This window comes from Macaca fascicularis, chromosome 9 (genome assembly GCF_037993035.2).
Source record: "Macaca fascicularis isolate 582-1 chromosome 9, T2T-MFA8v1.1".
In the NCBI taxonomy this organism is placed as follows: domain Eukaryota; kingdom Metazoa; phylum Chordata; class Mammalia; order Primates; family Cercopithecidae; genus Macaca; species Macaca fascicularis.
In genome coordinates this window covers 14,585,498-14,602,921 of record NC_088383.1, presented here as the reverse complement: position 1 = coordinate 14,602,921, position 17,424 = coordinate 14,585,498, and the positions used below count along the sequence as shown (strand labels likewise).

General features: G+C 49.6%; 1 protein-coding gene across 27 annotated transcripts in view; it reads left to right on the top strand.

Annotated features, from left to right (window-relative positions):
• FRMD4A (FERM domain containing 4A) overlaps positions 1-17,424 on the top strand; it is a 693,055-nt gene that overhangs the window by 663,169 nt on the left and 12,462 nt on the right. For 20 of the 27 annotated variants that reach the window (XM_074001073.1, XM_065520301.1, XM_015455575.3 and 17 more), the window contains 6 exons: positions 2,636-2,758; positions 7,017-7,245; positions 10,120-10,176; positions 13,078-13,315; positions 14,156-14,323; positions 16,209-17,098. In XM_074001073.1, the coding sequence (XP_073857174.1) occupies positions 2,636-2,758; positions 7,017-7,245; positions 10,120-10,176; positions 13,078-13,315; positions 14,156-14,323; positions 16,209-17,098 (1,705 nt within the window). The remainder of the gene's footprint in view (positions 1-2,635; positions 2,759-7,016; positions 7,246-10,119; positions 10,177-13,077; positions 13,316-14,155; positions 14,324-16,208; positions 17,099-17,424) is intronic. The other 7 variants (XM_074001076.1, XM_074001074.1, XM_074001070.1 and 4 more) reach the window with 1 other exon arrangement.

Here is a 17,424-nt window from a genome sequence, read left to right as displayed (position 1 = left end):
TAATTTGGAAAGCCTTGTTTTGTTTCTAATAAAAAGTCCCTAAACCCGGCAGGGAATGCATGTTTGGAAAATGTAAGGAACGTGTCAGGGCAAGATGAGCATGCGTTATTAAAAAATCTCACCATCGCTCTTAAAAACAAAAGCAAAAGAAGGAAAACAAAGCTGCCACTTCTTATAATGTTAACACCAGAAAATGTAATTGAGTGGAATAAATAACCCAACAAGAAGTCAGTTGCAGGTAGATTTCTCCTGTGATCATTCCCTATAGTTAGTCCCACCATAGCCTCTTGATGCATGTGTAGTCAAGGGCTGGGGGGAAGTCTTGGTAAATCTGTGCTGTTCCTGTATCTCTCCCCTCAGCTCAGAGTATCAAGAAGCGCTGTTTGACCCCTGGGGAGGGGGGCAGCTAAAATGAGGGAGGGGGAGAGCATTTGGCAGGATATAGGGAGGCACTAAGCTGAGGCCCCACTGCAGAGTGTTAAATTACTTCTTCGCTATGCAGCTCTGGTTACACACGAAATCAGATTAAATATCTGGAGAATCAAGACTTTGACTCAAATACCTTCAAGTGGATGGTGGAAAAAAATCAGTAGCCTCATTTTTTAAACTACATTTTAAAACCACAAACAGTTTAGAGTTATAAATCCATGGCAATTTTAACAACTTTTCCCTCCTTTTTGGAAGTTTCTAGGTTAAAAAAAAAAAAAAAAAAATCAAGTCCTGACAATATAAAACCCCCAATAGTTGTGTTATTTATAGATAGACTTTTAGGGAAGCAGATTAAAAAAAAGTTGCAGGATAAACACTTACCTACTTTGGAGACATTTGAACCACATTTTTTTTTTTTTTTAAAGAAAAAAAGCAGGGAAGAAAATTGCAGAGAGTTTGATACTCAAATAGTTGGCCATTGTGCTCTGAAATGCTTACAATGAGGAATATATAGTCCACGGGGTCATTTCCCGGTGATCTGAACACAGCGAGGGAGAAGCAGGCGAGTGAGGGAGTATGCGTGCTTATGCTCATGTCACATGCACACACACACGGACGCACACACGTACACACGCGTGCACACATGCACACATGCACACTCAGCACACAGCAGTTGGGGAAGAGAGGCCAGAATCACTCTCATGATTTCGATTTTCCCGCCTGCTGGGCACTCAGCCCTGGACTGCCGTGCGCAAAAGCTTTCTGTGTGGATGATGGATATTCCTGAGAAGAGCCTTCTGAACTTCCTTGTCAGAGCAGCGCCTCGAGTCTTTGTGCAGGTTCTGCGTTAATTTGGGATAGAAAGCCAGAGCTGGGCTTGGCCTGGAAGTGCCCACTGTGCCACTGGCGACAGATGCACAGTTGGTCCCACAGCTTTTTCTGGTCTCTGGAAGTGACTTCTTGCATTTGATGCCTGGCCTCTGCAGCGCGGGGCAGCCGCTGACTCTGATTTGATCATTGTTCAGCCCTGATACAACTCACGCACAGAGAGCCTGATTCTAATCTTGAAATCACCCCCAGATCCTTAGCCTTTCACCAGGATCACTGTCACCATGAAAGTCTGTCAACTAAATTCACCGTCCTTTTACCCACAACAATTAGATTTCCAGGGCCCAAAATATACAAAACAGGTGGTTTTTTTAGTAGCCTTGTCAATGACTTGGATTATATGTTCAATTTCTACTATACTTTTTTTTTTTTTTTTGTAATAAACAGTCTCTATCTGTCGCCCAGGCTGGAGTGCAGTGGCATGATCTCAGTTCACTGCAACCTCCGCCTCCAGGGTTCAAGAGATTCTTCTGCCTCAGCCTCCCATAGCTGGGATTACAGGTGCTCACCACCACGCCCAGCTAATTTTTCTACTTTTAGTAGAGACAGGGTTTCACCACGTTGGCCAGGCTGATCTCAAACTCCTGATCTCAAAAGATCTGCCCACCTCGGCCTCCCAAAGTGCTAGGATTACAGACATGAGCCACCATGCCCGGCCATTCTACTAAAACTTTTAAACCAAACAATTGAATGTCTTTTACACACAGCCTATTCCTGTAGCATCTGGCCAGAGTAGGTTACTACCCTTACTTGGTTTCTCAATCATTCATATATGCACTTTTCTGAGATTTGCCATGTAGATACCACTCCTCTTGTGAAAATTCATTTGAAGGAAACTTTAAACTTAGGTATTTGAGCGGGAGTATTTGACGCAGTGTCAAGAGCACGGGATTTGCAGTTAGAGAGACCCGAGAACTCACGTTGACGCTGCTCCTCACTGGCTGGGTGACCTTGCCTGGTGCAGAGGAGCAGGCAGGAAATATTTGTTCAATTAATGAATGAATGCAATTCAAGTTTTATCATGAAAGCCAAAATGGCAATTATGTTTACTTCACAGAAACTTACTTTGGAAAAAACTTTGGAAGTGCAACTATTCTACATAAAAGACATTGTTAGAGAAATGAAATTTCATTTCTGGAAATCTTATTTGGGCAAAGTGCTTAATGTGAATATTTCTAGCATAGGCGTTGACCTGTACCAAAGTGCATGCATGCATTGGTATGTGCGTATGAGCGCGCGCGTGTGTGTGTGTGTTCTAGAAAACAGACCCGCCCCACTCTGATTTATGCTCACTCCAAATGCCATGTCACATATGCAGGAGCTCACGGGCAAGCTGCCAGTTGAATATCCCCTGGATCCAGGGGAGGAACCACCCATTGTTCGGAGAAGAATAGGAACAGCTTTCAAGCTGGATGAACAGAAAATCCTGCCCAAAGGAGAGGTGCGTCCGTCCTTTCTGTTGTTGGATTCTCTCACGTTATCCTTCCTTTTCCCCTTGGTGAGGCCTCCCAGGTTTTCCCTAACAATTTCTTCATTTCCGCCCAATGCCAGTATTTTCGCTCATATGTTTTCTTGAGTGAGCTGGCTGGTCGGTATGTGCTTCCCCTTGCTAGGAGTAGTTTGCTTGCATTCGCAGGCATCTGGGTGTCTGTCGAAGTTGCTTGTCTGACCTTGTGGGCCTAGTGCAAGCAGCCACGTTGAGCTTGGGGAGAACATTCCAGTAGCATTCACGTGTATTTGGCTTTGTAATGGCCTCTCAGCCCTCAGTGACTCAGAGCCAAGCTTGATGCCTGATCTGTGGAAGAAAAGCTGCCAAGAGAAGGAAAACTTAGGCCATGGCATCAGGTGCAAGGGTAGGTTGACTGGGGAGAGATCAGTAGGGTCCACCGCCCCGTGGTCGTAGCCTCCCCTGGCTACTCACGTCCCTCCAAGAATGTGTGCAGGATGCTTGGGCGGCCCTGGCCTTGTTTGTCTGTGTTTGGAGAAGCTACGTCCATCCTTTGGACTGAACACGGGCGAAGTTGGGGCTGGAGACTTCAGATTTGGGGAGAAAACAAACAAACAAAAAAACAGTAAATGACGAGTTGATGGGTGCTGACAAGTTGATGGGTGCTGACGAGTTGATGGGTGCTGACAAGTTGATGGGTGCAGCACAGCAACATGGCACAAGTATACATATGTAACAAACGTGCACGTTATGCACATGTACCCTAGAACTTAAAGTATAATAATAATAAAAAATATATATATATAGTATTTTAAGAGAAAATAAAACATGTCACAGAAAAAAAAAAAAAAGACTTGAATCTCCGGCTGGTTAATGAGAATCCAGCCTCAGGCCAAGAGAAAGTAAAGGCCAGGTATACCCTCAGGCCCTGGGCCCCTGCCCAGGAAATGCTTTCCCAGATTTCTTCTGAACGAAGTTACTAATTAACATGCTCTTGAACAGAGGCCTTAAAAGGTCAGACTTAAAGCCAGGGGAAAGAGGAATGCTGTATATTTTTAGTCTTTTGAGAAAGTGATTGGGAGAAACGGACACCTGGGGTAGGTAGGATTAGGGTGAGGGTGAAATCAGAGAGGGACCCAAGTGCTTGTGGCCCCATCTAAGTGTTAGAGGAATATCCTGAGATCTGCAGTGGCAGGTCCCTGGGACACTGGTAGACACACCAGTCTGCTTCAATGAAAACTAAAGGTCTTGTAGCCGGGCGTGGTGGCTCACGCCCTTTGCTGCAAAATTCCAGCACTTTGGGAGGCCAGGGTGGGCAGATCACTTGAGGTCAGGAGTTCGAGACCAGCCTGGCCAACATGGTGCAAACCCCATCTCTACCAAAAAAATACAAACATTAGCCAGGCTTGGTGGTGTGTGCCTGTAGTCCCAGCTACTCAGAGGCTTAGGCAAGAATCGCTTGAACCCAGGAGATGGAGGTCGCAGTGAGCCAAGGTTGCACCACTGTACTCCAGCCTGGGTGACAGACTGAGACCCTGTCTCAAAAACAAACAAAAACAACAAAAAATTAAAGCTCAGCTAGGCAGTTCCTGGTCTGTAAAATGGAGCTTGTAGCCCTTACTTCTTTGGGTGTCCCTAGGATTGAATGAGCCAGTGTATGTAAAACACGCCGCTCAGGATTTGGCACTTGTGATGCTCAGCAGTTGCTTGTAGGGGAGATGAAATCTCAAAGGAGGGGTGCTGCGGGAACTGTGGGGGACGGAGGATGGGATTGAGGTCAGGCATTTCCAAATCCTGCTGGTCATCAGAGCCGCCCTAGGGAGGAACTTCAGCTCCCCCTGTTGCTGGGCAGATACTTGGCCCTTAAGCTTTAAAAAGGGACCCCGCTTTTAGGTAGTTCCCCCAACACCCTCCTTGGTCTTCCCAGAGTCCCACCACACCTTCCACGCTTCTCAGTACCGCGTGACTTTAGCTCCCTGAGAATGCCCTAGCCACGTGCTTCCTTGCCTGTCCCCACACATGATCTTTCCTAAGTTCGTAAAAAGAACCAGCACAGGAGCAGCTGGCGTTCTGCAAGGTTCCTCTGAGAAGCATGAGACGGTCACCTGGTCTCTGCTGCGGCTCCTGGAAATGCACTTTGCTTCCCTGTTCATGTAACAGGCAGACATTTGCATGGACAGGGCATTCAGCCTTGGACTTGTCTTAGTTTAAATAGTGAGAATTTGTCCTGGGCTCCCCCACAAAACTCTGAATCAGTGTCTGGCGCCAGGGCCATTGTAACAGCTCAGGAACAGCTGCCCCGGGGAGCCCAAACTCACAGAACAATCTTTGTCCCTTGGTGACTTGCCTATTTCAAGACCCCAGGCAGGAGTCCATGTCGATATTCTTCTCCCTCTGAGAGAACAGTGCAGCCAGCCTTGGCAGGATTCAGGAGTTTATTAACTCCAAAATAGTTCCCTTTAACCTTCACCTTTTCCTCTCGCTGCTTGTTCCCACTCCCTTTAGGCTTAAAGTGCTCAAAAGTCAATGAGATCAGGCAAAGAACTTCTCCTTGATGGCAGTCTCCAGCATGGTGCATTGTGCCAGGAGGCAAGGATATTTTACTGAGCCACCAAACAGGAAGATCTGTTGATTCTAGCCAACAGTTGATCTCCTCCTATTTGGCTAGATCAGTTCCCATCAAATGTCAGCGTGTCTGTGAATTTCCTAGGGCAAGATGTGTGCTCTCTCCCTGGCCTTGAGAAGCTGCCGATGCATTTGTCCTGGGTTTACTAGCTGTGGGGTTAGGCAAACATTCTACCTCTCCTGCAGGCTCCCAAGTATGCCCACCTTGCAGGACCCTGTCAGTGAGACAGCTCACTGCTCAAAATCTCAACCAACAAGGTGCTGTGTAGAGCTAGCTGTCATCCAGAGGGGTTTTACTAGGGAAGAGAGGAAATAGAAAAATGAACAATCTGACACTTTGCAGGAGATTCTACATTCACCCCCCAAATCCTCACGCACACGTGCACGAGCTGCCTCGCCCCATCCCTCAGCAGCTGGTGTACATGCATCTGCAGAGGAGAGGCTTGGTCAGCACAGGGGACAACAGCAAACATGCTGTCTAGGTGTCATCCGCTAGGTCCACCAGGCATTTTTGACAGCCACAGCTTCATTCTTCCCAGTCCCCAAACTCTGAGGAGAATCTCATCCATCTGTACTTCTTGGCAAAAGGAAGGATGGAGGTGGGAGGGAGCTACAATAAAAAGAGGGGAAGGACATTAATGAGCTGGGCGGGGGTGGGGGTGGGTGGGAGGGGGACTGCCACCACCACCACCCACTGTCCATCCATGCCCCTTGAAGGGCCCAGGTGTAGCCCAGCAGAGTATCCATGAATAGGCAGATGGGGAAGGGACAGTCAGAGCTTGCAAAATGAGCTCCCAAGGCCGGGCGTGGTGGCTCACACCTGTAATCCCAGCACTTTGGGAGGCCAAGGCGGAAGGATAGCCTGAGGTCAGGAGTTTGAGACCAGCCTGGCCAACATGGTGAAACCCCATCTCTACTAAAAATAGAAAAATTAGCTGGGTATGGTGGCAGGTGCCTGTAATCTCATCCACTTGGGAGGCTGAGGCAGGAGAATCGTTTGAACCTGGGAGGTGGAGGTTACAATGAGCAGAGATTGCACCACTGCACTCCAGCCTGGGTGACAGAGCAGGATCCATCTAAAAAAAAAAGAGCTCCCGAAAGACACGCGGGTGAGTGGGGATACGGGGAAAGACAAGATGTGTGAGTCAGAGGCCCGTGCATTAGCTTCATGTGTGTGAGTTCCTTGGTAGCAAGTCCACAGAGAAGAATGGCATAAAGAAACTAAAAATCATGCTGCATCCTACATCCAAAATGGAAAGGAAGTGGCAACCACATGGGCTGTGACTCTCCACAAAGGCTTTGGTTTGTCTTAATGAACCTTGCTGGAGACAGTCAAACACAGCCAAGCGATCCCTAGACCTGCCGTGTGGGAACTCTGTTCTCAGTGATGGTGACAGTGTTCAGACCAACACTTATCTCCGGAAAGTAACAGGAGCAAGGGTTATAACAGTGGGTGTGTCTGGGGACTTCAGTGGATGAAGATTTTAGGAGTGGAGCTACTTTTAAGAGTGTCTCCCAAGGAACTGAGCTTGCCTTGGGGAGAGGACAGGGACCTTGGGGAGGGAAGGATGAGTGTCTCCCTGCTCAGCATCCCCAGTAACACAAACCGGTGCTTTCCCTCCCACAGGAAGCTGAGCTGGAACGCCTGGAACGAGAGTTTGCCATTCAGTCCCAGATTACAGAGGCTGCCCGCCGCCTAGCCAGTGATCCCAACGTCAGCAAAAAACTGAAGAAACAAAGGAAAACCTCATATCTGAATGCACTGAAGAAACTGCAAGAGATTGAAAATGCGATCAATGAGAACCGCATCAAGTCTGGAAAGAAACCCACCCAGAGGGCTTCGCTGATCATAGACGGTCAGTGCCAACTGGGCTGTCCCCACCCCACTCCCACGCCCGGGCCCCGGGAACCAGACGCCAGGTCCCACGAGTGGCCCCTGCATGACCTGAGCAGCCACCTAACTGCCCACTGCCTTCATTTGTCCATCCATAAAATGAAGCGAGTAAGGCCTGATCCCACGTGAGAGAAACCAAGTGGATGCAGACGCAGATGAAGGGATTGTATGAATCAAACTGTTGGTATCACTGTTGGCTTCCTCCCTGGGAGAACCTGCAGCCAGGAGCTAGCATTCTTCTCAGCCCTCACTGTGAACTGAGCTGAGTTGACTAGGCTAGCCCAGGCTCTGACACTCAGGGACCTGAGCGCCCCTACTCAATCTGGAAGGACAGGTGGGGCTGGGGTGCACAGCAGCAGTGATCCCTCTCTTCGAGCAGCCTCTGCCAACCCGCTGGCCCCTGTACTTCCAGGGGCCTCCTATCCCAAGAGCTGAGGCTTGGGGAGACTGGACCATCTGATTGTCTGGAACCCTGAGCTCCAGTCAGGGGCAGGGAATTTGGGTGATGACCTTTGGTAAACTGTAGAAGGAAATCCCCCAATATCCACCCACAAAGCATCAAATCCCCTAAACTGTTAGAATCCTTCTTGTCTAAGTCAGTGAATTATTGAAAATATAAATCAAGCTTTCCTCCAAGTGTATGCATATTTAAACTACCTTTGCTCTAGAAAGACAGAAAGTTGAATAGTGGTTACTATGGGGATGAGGGCACAGGCGAATGAGGAGTTAATGCTTAATGGATACAGAGTTTCAGTCTGGAAAAATGAAAATATTATTCAAACAGAAGATGGATGGTGGTGATGGTTGCACAACAGTGTGAATGTAGTTAATGTCAATGAACTGTACACTTAAAAATAGTTGGCCGGGCGCAGTGGCTGAAGCCTGTAATCCCAGCCCTTTGGGAGGCCGAGACGGGCGGATCACAAGGTCATGAGATCGAGACCATCCTGGCTAACATGGTGAAACCCCATCTCTACTAAAAAATACAAAAAACTAACCGGGCAAGGTGGCGGGCGCCTGTAGTCCCAGCTACTCGGGAGGCTGAGGCAGGAGAACGGCGTAAACCCGGGAGGCGGAGCTTGCAGTGAGCTGAGATCCGGCCACTGCACTCCAGCCTGGGCGACAGAGCAAGCCTCCGTCTCAAAAAAAAAAAAAAAAAAAAATAGTTAAGCTGGGGCTGGGCGCAGTGGCTCACACCTGTAATCCCAACACTTCAGGAGGTCAAGGCGGGCGGATCACCTGAGGTCGGGTGTTCAAGACCAGCCTGACAAACATGGAGAAACCCTGTCTCTACTAAAAATACAAAAATTAGCCAGGTGTGGTGGTGCATACCTGTAATCCCAGCTACTCAGGAGGCCAAGGCAGGAAAATCACGTGAACACGGGGGGCGGAGGTTGCAGTGAGCTGAGATGGTGCTCGTGCCATTGCACTCCAGCCTTGGCAGCAAGAGCAATACTCTGTCTCAAAAAAGAAAAAAAAAGAAAAACAGTTAATCTGGGCATGTTGGCATGCACCTGTAGTCCCAGCTACTCAGGAGCCTGAGGCAGAAGGATCGCTTGAGCCGGAAGTTTGAGACTGTAGTCTGCTATGATTATGCCTATGAGTAACCATGCATTCCAGCCTGGGCAATATAGTAAGACTCCATCTCTGAAAAAAAAAAAAAAAATGTTAACATGGCAAATGTGATGTTATATATATTTCACTACAATTACATAGATGGATATAGACAGATACAGATTTGCAGCCTAAACTCGTGGGCATCTTAGGGTAGCAATGATGTGCTGAAGATTCCAAGATGCTGAAGTCAGAGCTCCTGGTTGCTCAGAGTCCATCATGCAACAAGAATAAAGTGAATTCCTAGTTAAAAAGAGAAGTTTTAGAAACTCCTTTGCTCTAGGAAATTTGGAATAACCATCTTTCCCTATCTCATCCTGTTGTCCTTGGCCAAGGCCACACAACTTTTCCCCCGCCACCTAGTAAAGCTCCCTCAGCTTCTTTCTGATGCTCCATTTGAGATCCTCTACGCCCTCCAAGGCAGTTAGGGGTTCCCAACAGAAGGATGTTTCCTACAGAAACATCCAAGGGCGCACTTGAACTAGAGGAGTGATTAACGTTCTTGCTAGTTCCTTAGCATATTATTTTAAGAGGTAAAACACCAAACTTGGAACCTGAAGACTTAGGACCTTTGCTTGCGTTGCCGGAGAGCAAAACCACCTCAGACAAACCGCTCTTCCCTTCCTACCCCTCAGTTTCCCCAGCAGTGAAACAGGGAGGATTATTTTACTCTCTCCCTTTTGGGCGTGTTCTCCTGGTTAATTGAATGGCATCTATAAAAATAAGCTTTGGAGAGATGGAGCCTGTATTTAGCACGCTTGTTTTCTCTACTAATGACTTACAAAGTTTATTGAGAAGCCGTTTATTGCCACAGAAGCAAAGCAAAGTGCCTACCCTAGTTTCACATTTGTAGAATAAAAAGCAGTTTGCGTCCTTTGGTTTCGCTGGTACATGCCCTGGGTTTGTGCAGGGACAATGATGTGGTTTAATCGGGCTGGGGCAGCCTTTATATTCGATATGAAGCCACTCTGCATTGCAGTATTCTATGAAACCAGGGCACAAACAAAGGCTAGGGCACATGGCAGTGTCGGGGTGGGGAGCTGAGCCAATGACCCGCCACAGGGACTGTCAAACACCCAGCAGCATTTGTATTGTATCTGGTGGGTTCTTTCTGGTTAGGAAGAGAAAGGTATGAGGTGGCGGTAGACACACTGTTTTTACAGATAGGGCTTTGTTGAAGGAATGTGCTGAACTCATAGGCTATTGCTTTTTGTCTTCTCAGATGGAAACATTGCCAGTGAAGACAGCTCCCTCTCAGATGCCCTTGTTCTTGAGGATGGTAGGTTTATGCATTTCCTGCTTACAAACCTGGAGCTCAGAGTAAACAGAGATGAATTTGTATGTAGTCTGGGGATTGCCTTGTGTAAAGGCAAGAGCCAGGCCAAAAGACAGCTGGGCTCCCTGCAAGCTCTCTCATTTCCCAGTATTCACCTATTTGGTTGGGAGTGGGTAGGTGCTGCATAAACCCATGTGTATTAGAGCTTTTCATCAGTGGTGCTTTACTTTTTTAGAAACCAAAAACTTTTTTTTTTTTAAGGCAGGGTCTCACACTATTGCCCAGGCTGGAGTGCAATGGCATGATCTCGGCTCACTACAACCTCTGCCTCCTAGGCTCAAGTGACTCTTCTACCTCAGCCTCCCTAGGAGCTGGGACTACAGTGTGCCGCCACAGCTGGCTAATGTTTGTATTTTTTTCGTAGAGACTGGGTTTGCCATGTTGTTCCTGGGTTCAAACGACCCACCCACCTCAGCCTCCCAAAGTGCTAGGAGGATTATAGGCAGGAGCTACCATACCCAGTCCAAAACTACATTGTTAACTAGACAGAGAATCTACACACTAGGTATAGCTTCCTTTTGAGTATTCATAGTATCTAGAGGAAAAGGTAGAAATTGATTTAGATCACAAGTCAAAGATTGAAACTCACTAGGAGAGTCTAAAGATCGTGAGAAGAAATGGAACAAACCTACTGTTGCTTCCCAAGGCAGTAGTGAAAGCAAGAGGGGAGGTATCCTGGTAGACACACGCACAGGCTGGAAAACTGTCTTATTATTTCCCATTGAACTGTTAAAACCTGGTAGTTAGCAGGATATTTTCTTGGGAAATTCTTAAAAAAACAGAACTCGTCCCTCCCCCAACCCCCACCACCATCATACGTAGGGGAAGTAAGAATACCAAACCCAGAACCATGTGAGAATACTCCAGTGGATGTTTAACCATCACACTGGGAGGCGGGTGCATTAATTATATGGAAATATATTAAGTGGCAGTTAATTTTTTTGTCCTGTAAGGAAACCTCAGGCAGGCAGTGATAAGTGGCTGTTCAGATGGGAAACATAAAAGGTCCACACTAGTCATAGTAATAATGATAATTGCAATAATAATAATGATTGCTCTTGATGTGGGGAAAGTCTGGCGGGTTATTTACCCAGTCACCTTGGCTGTGCTATTAGAAATCAGACTGGAATATATTTGTCTGCTTCATTACACACGGGGGAGGCCATTGGGCTACAAGGAAATGGGGGGCTTGAGCATCAGAGATCCCAGCCCTGTGGTTGGCCTCTGAGTACCCCAGTCTCTCCTGGAAACGGAACAAGAAAAATTGAGAGAGATTCCTTGGTAATAGAGGGGTGCCTGTAGCAATAGGTAATGTCAGTGGGTAATTTTGAGTGGGTAATATCAGTGGGTAATTTTTGTGATTCCGGCTGCTTCCCCGTGTTCCAGATGCAGACCCTGGACTTCCTCACAGGTGTCAGCACATCGTTTTGCATGCCACGGTCCCACTGCAGGCTGTCTTTCTAGGGACTCTTCCTTCACTGATTTGAGGGCAAAGGAGGAGTGGGTACATACTGGGTGTCCATGGCTGGGGGACTGAGAATTAGGCTGTGAAACGAGTGGCTGGAAATGGATTTAGGGGCAAGTGAATGGTAGTTGGTTGTTTGTAAGGTTTGCTTCTGTGCTTTTTTCCCCCTCCACCTCCCGTCTCTGCCTTCCCCGTGAAGCCTGAATCGTTCCCTCCTCTCTCTTCTCAATGCTGACCTGCCCCAGCCTGAAGTCTTCATTCATCCCCCTCTTCGGTCTCTAGTTTTAGAACGCTGCCAGGTGAATAGTTCTAAAACAGGATTTTTCACCTTGATGCATCCGTGCTTAAGATGTTGCAAAGTTTTCCTGTGACTTTTCAAAATCTCAGCTCCTTAGCTCAGAATTCCAGGCCCCCATCAGTCAGGCTCTTGGCTCACATGTGCACACAGAAGGTGGCTGTGCTGACCAGAGCTCCTCCCTCACTCCGCCTGCCCCACCTCACCAGCCCCTGCCCGGCCAGATGTGCCTGCAGCTGGTACCCTGCCCTCAGGGCCTCCACACTTTGGTTCAAGCCCTTCCTTCCTTCTCCTCTTTGCCTGCCCAAGTCCCTTCAAGACCAGCCTCTCCCACAGCACCTCCTAGACTCACTGAATTTGCTTTTTCTGAAAGTCCCCTAGCACACTGACGTGTTAGATCATTCCTATCCTGGAGGCAGGGAATCATTTATTAATACATAATCTTTGTAGCTCATCTCCTTAAAGAAGTTAAGGCAGTTTCAAACTTAAAATATACAGAATGAAAAGAGAATAAACACAGCTCTGGGGAAAAAAAAGCAAAGAGTAGACACCCGATCCACCCAGCAGGTATTTACAATGGACATATAGACCCTCATTCATTTTTTTTTTCTCCAACCAATGTTTATCAAGCAGCTACTATGTGTTAGCTGAGGATCTAGCAGCAAATGAAACAGACAAAACTCTCCAGGAACTCAGACCCTCCCAAAGTGAATTAGATGCTTAGCGTCTGTTGAAAGACAACACTAGAGCAGTAACTACATTTTGCTGTTTGGCGTGAAGCAGTCATTTGTTGGTGGTATTTAATGACGGTCAGACTTCACTCCATTCGTGTCTCATCCAAAGCGACGCGTCTCTTCCCATGCAGTCCCGCCTGCAGTGGAGGTTTGGCTTGCCCTGGTTTGGTTTGACTCGTCTTGACTTGTCTTGGCAACCAGGGAAGAGTCTCAGGGTTTCTCATTACAGGGGTGAAGGTGTGGGTTTGGCTGCATGGCTCCAAGGTGCGGGTGGGTGGGGGTGGGGGCTCTGGCTCAGCCTGTGGGAAGGATGGCCGGGGCTCAGTTCCTCTCTTCCTGTCTTTGTGCAGAAGACTGTCAGGTTACCAGCACAATATCCCCCCTACATTCTCCTCACAAGGGACTCCCTCCTCGGCCACCGTCGCACAACAGGCCTCCTCCTCCCCAGTCCCTGGAGGGACTCCGACAGACGCACTGTCACCGCAGCGACTATGACAGGTCTCCCATCAAGCCCAAAATGTGGAGTGAGTCCTCTTTAGATGAACCCTATGAGAAGGTCAAGAAGCGCTCCTCTCACAGCCATTCCAGGTGAGCTGCGTCGTGAATGACGCCAAATGAGGCCACCGTCCACGCTCTGTGATTGCTTCCACAATCAAAGGGCTGTCCCAAGTAGCATCCACGATGACAAAACCCACGTCAACCTAGTTCCTCCCCCTGGGGTTTGCCTTTCACGGGGCTGTGCTCACAGCGCCCTCTGCTGCCCACCCTATTGAGGTACATTTTTGTGACTCAGAAATTGGGGCTTTGGCCCACAATCCACGTGATGACAGATGGTTTGAATGCTGTTAAATTCCAGAGGAATTAATTAGGAAATCTCAGGCAGCGCTATTCTGAAATGGCAAGTGAAAGTCCACTCGGAGCAATTGCAGTGGTTCAGAACTCCACCCCCTCATCCAGCAGAATTCTCCAGCCAAGCAGCTGAAATCCAAGCTGTGTATTATCAGCTCATTACCGGCCTGACCTTGTAGGGAGGTTTTTTTTTGGAAGGCATTTGGGTCTGCTGCTCTGTTTTTCTCATTTCCTTTAATCACCCTACCAAGCTCCAAGGGGGTGCCAGGACAGGTAAATATTTGTTTCTTGGAAAACAAAAACTGTAAGGGCAGGACCGTCACACTGCCTGCTACAGAGAAGGCTGACCAGGATTTTTGTCTCGTATTGCCTAGGTAGGGAGTGGGGAGGGTGTTCAGGGACCAGGACTCTACCCACTGCTGGGGAAAGCCTGAGAACCACAGTAGAGGTCTGACCAAGCAAGGTGGGAGTCACGGGCGAGCTTCCCCACATGCTGGGATCGATGTCCTGAACTAGCCAGCCCCCCAGGAAAGGTGCTGTCTGTCTGGCGGTGACTACATGGCCTCCTTGGCTTTGCAGCAGCCACAAGCGCTTCCCCAGCACGGGAAGCTGTGCGGAAGCAGGCGGAGGAAGCAACTCCTTGCAGAACAGCCCCATCCGCGGCCTCCCGCACTGGAACTCCCAGTCCAGCATGCCGTCCACACCAGACCTGCGGGTCCGGAGTCCCCACTACGTCCATTCCACGAGGTGAGTCTGCCCGGCCTTTGGGCCACCTCCCTGCTCAGACCAGGCCTTCCTTTTTAAAATTGGGCATTGCCAGCCCCAAGCTGGCCCAAATAATGGAGGAGCTACAGTCAGACCTGAACCCGGGAGGATAAATGAAGCAGAATAAAAAAACCAAGCTGGCGGCAGTCAACCCCCATTAGCCATGAGACCCATGCAGAGGGCACTTGGAGCCAGCCAGAGAATCCCTGGGCTCCTGGAGACAGGGAGCATGAAAAGTTTCCTCATCGAAGCAGAGGCAGCAGAGGCTGGCTGGGTTAGCATGGGAAGAGCTCTTACATCTTTCTACTGAGGCCTAAATTTATACTGGACTTCCTTTAGTGCCTCAAAATGTAAATTCATAAAGAGCAAAAGAGCTAGGCATAAATGAGGCTTCAGTGAATCACACCTTCTTTTTTGTTTGTTTGGTTTTTTTTTTTTTTTTTTTCTTGAAATGGAGTCACGCTGTCACCCCGGCTGGAGTACAGTGGTGCGATCTCGGCTCACTGCAACCTCTGCCTCCTGGGTTCAAGCGATTCTCCTGCCTCAGCCTCCTGAGTAGATGGAATTATAGGCACCTACCACCACGCCTGGCTAATTTTTTTATTTTTTAGTAGAGACGGGGTTTCACCGTGTTGGCCAGGCTGGCCTTGAACTCCTGACCTCAGGTGATCCACCCGCCTTGGCCTCCCAACGTGCTGGGATCAGAGGCGTGAGCTACCACTCCTAGCCACACCTTCTTTTTCTAAAAAGAAGCAAACCAGATCACAGAGGGCCACGTGATGGAGACTTTCAACCCCCTTCTGAGAGGCAGTTGGAAGTGGGTGGGACTCACCTCTTCCTGTGCTTGGCCAGTGGGGCCCCTGTGAATTTCACATGCAGTCCCAGCATCAGGCAACATCATCTGCCATGTGATAGTGTTTCGCAAACGTACTTCCCTAAGCCCTGAGTGGACTCACACGAGCAGAATGAATTATAGATAAAGTAATGGTGTGGTGAGTATTTGCATCATTCTTTAATTACCTCATTTGCCACCAACCTTCTATTTCCCAGTTTTCACAGGAAAGGGGAGTCTATTTATATGGATTATGTGATAGTATTTGGTTAAATTATATGAAGGGCCTCTGTAGGACTGCTTTTTGATCTGATCTGTAAATATGGACATTTCATCTGGTTTGTGTTTTGTCTTTTTTTTTTTTTTTTTTTTTTTTCCAAGAGAGACAGGGTCTTGCCCTGTTGCCCAGGCTGGAATGCAGTGGTTTGATCACAGCTTACTGCATCCTCAAGTGATCCTACCTCCTCAGCCTCCTGACTAGCTGGAACCATGGGTGTACAACACTACACCCAGCTAATTTTCTAATTTTTTTGTAAGAGATGAGGTCTTAACTGTGTTGCAGAGCGTGGTCTCAAATTCCCAGGCTCAAGCAATTCTTCAGCCTCCTGAAGCACTGGGATTATAGGCGTGGACCACCGTGCCCAGCCCTATCTGGTTTAACCATAATACTAGAGTAATGATTCTGTGGTTCTCTTTGTGTCTATAGAATCATTTTACACTTAAAAAAAAAAAAAACAAAAAACAAAAATCGAAACCCTTCTGTGAGTCCTAGCTTCAGTCCCGCTTCCCACTGGGAATCAAGGTGGAGACGCCAGGTTCGCCTCCGGTCACAACCGGCAGTTTCATTCGCTGGAAACAACAGGCAGTTCCCAGATCCCCGGGGCAGCCCTGCTGAGTGAGACTCTGGTTTGCTGGGCTGGGGCCTGAGCCTGGGTGGAGGCCCTCAGTGCCCTCCTCAGGTCCCCCTCCTCCCCGGAGCACCCCTCCTTGGGCCCACCCCCCACCCCCAGACCAACCCGGGCCGTCTCCTGGCAGGTCGGTGGACATCAGCCCCACGCGACTGCACAGCCTTGCACTGCACTTTAGGCACCGGAGCTCCAGCCTGGAGTCCCAGGGCAAGCTCCTGGGCTCGGAGAACGACACCGGGAGCCCCGACTTCTACACCCCGCGGACTCGTAGCAGCAATGGCTCAGACCCCATGGACGACTGCTCGTCGTGCACCAGCCACTCGAGCTCGGAGCACTACTACCCGGCGCAGATGAACGCCAACTACTCCACGCTGGCCGAGGACTCGCCGTCCAAGGCGCGCCAGAGGCAGAGGCAGCGACAGCGGGCGGCGGGCGCACTGGGCTCGGCCAGCTCGGGCAGCATGCCCAACCTGGCGGCACGCGGGGGCGCGGGGGGCGCAGGGGGCGCCGGGGGCGGTGTGTACCTGCACAGCCAGAGCCAGCCCAGCTCGCAGTACCGCATCAAGGAGTACCCGCTGTACATCGAGGGCGGCGCCACGCCCGTGGTGGTGCGCAGCCTGGAGAGCGACCAGGAGGGCCACTACAGCGTCAAGGCTCAGTTCAAGACCTCCAACTCCTACACGGCGGGCGGCCTGTTCAAGGAGAGCTGGCGCGGTGGCGGCGGCGGCGACGAAGGCGACACGGGCCGCCTGACGCCGTCGCGATCGCAGATCCTGCGGACTCCGTCGCTGGGCCGCGAGGGTGCCCACGACAAGGGCGCGGGCCGTGCTGCCGTCTCAGACGAGCTGCGCCAGTGGTACCAGCGTTCCACCGCCTCGCACAAGGAGCACAGCCGCCTGTCGCACACCAGCTCCACCTCCTCAGACAGCGGCTCGCAGTACAGCACCTCCTCCCAGAGCACCTTCGTGGCGCACAGCAGGGTCACCAGGATGCCCCAGATGTGCAAGGCCACGTCAGGTGAGAAGGGGCGGCCGGGCGCACGTGGGAAGGCCTGGGGGCGAACTGCTCGCTGGTGTCAAGGGCTGCTGCCGGGAGGTACCCTTAGAATTGGGTGCAGTGAGGAACGAGTGTCATTAATTCTGGGAACCCTGCTGTCAGATGCGGGAGACTTGAGGTCTTTCAGGCCTTTGTTGACCCCCCACCCCGCCCCCGCCCTGTTCTTACCCTAATCTTGCATGTAAGGGTGCACTTGATCCTCCAGAGTACACTGGGCCAGCCCCCCCATTTCTCCTTGTAAGGACAGAAATCTAAGAAACTTAGGTAATGTCTCCGGGTTTATCCAA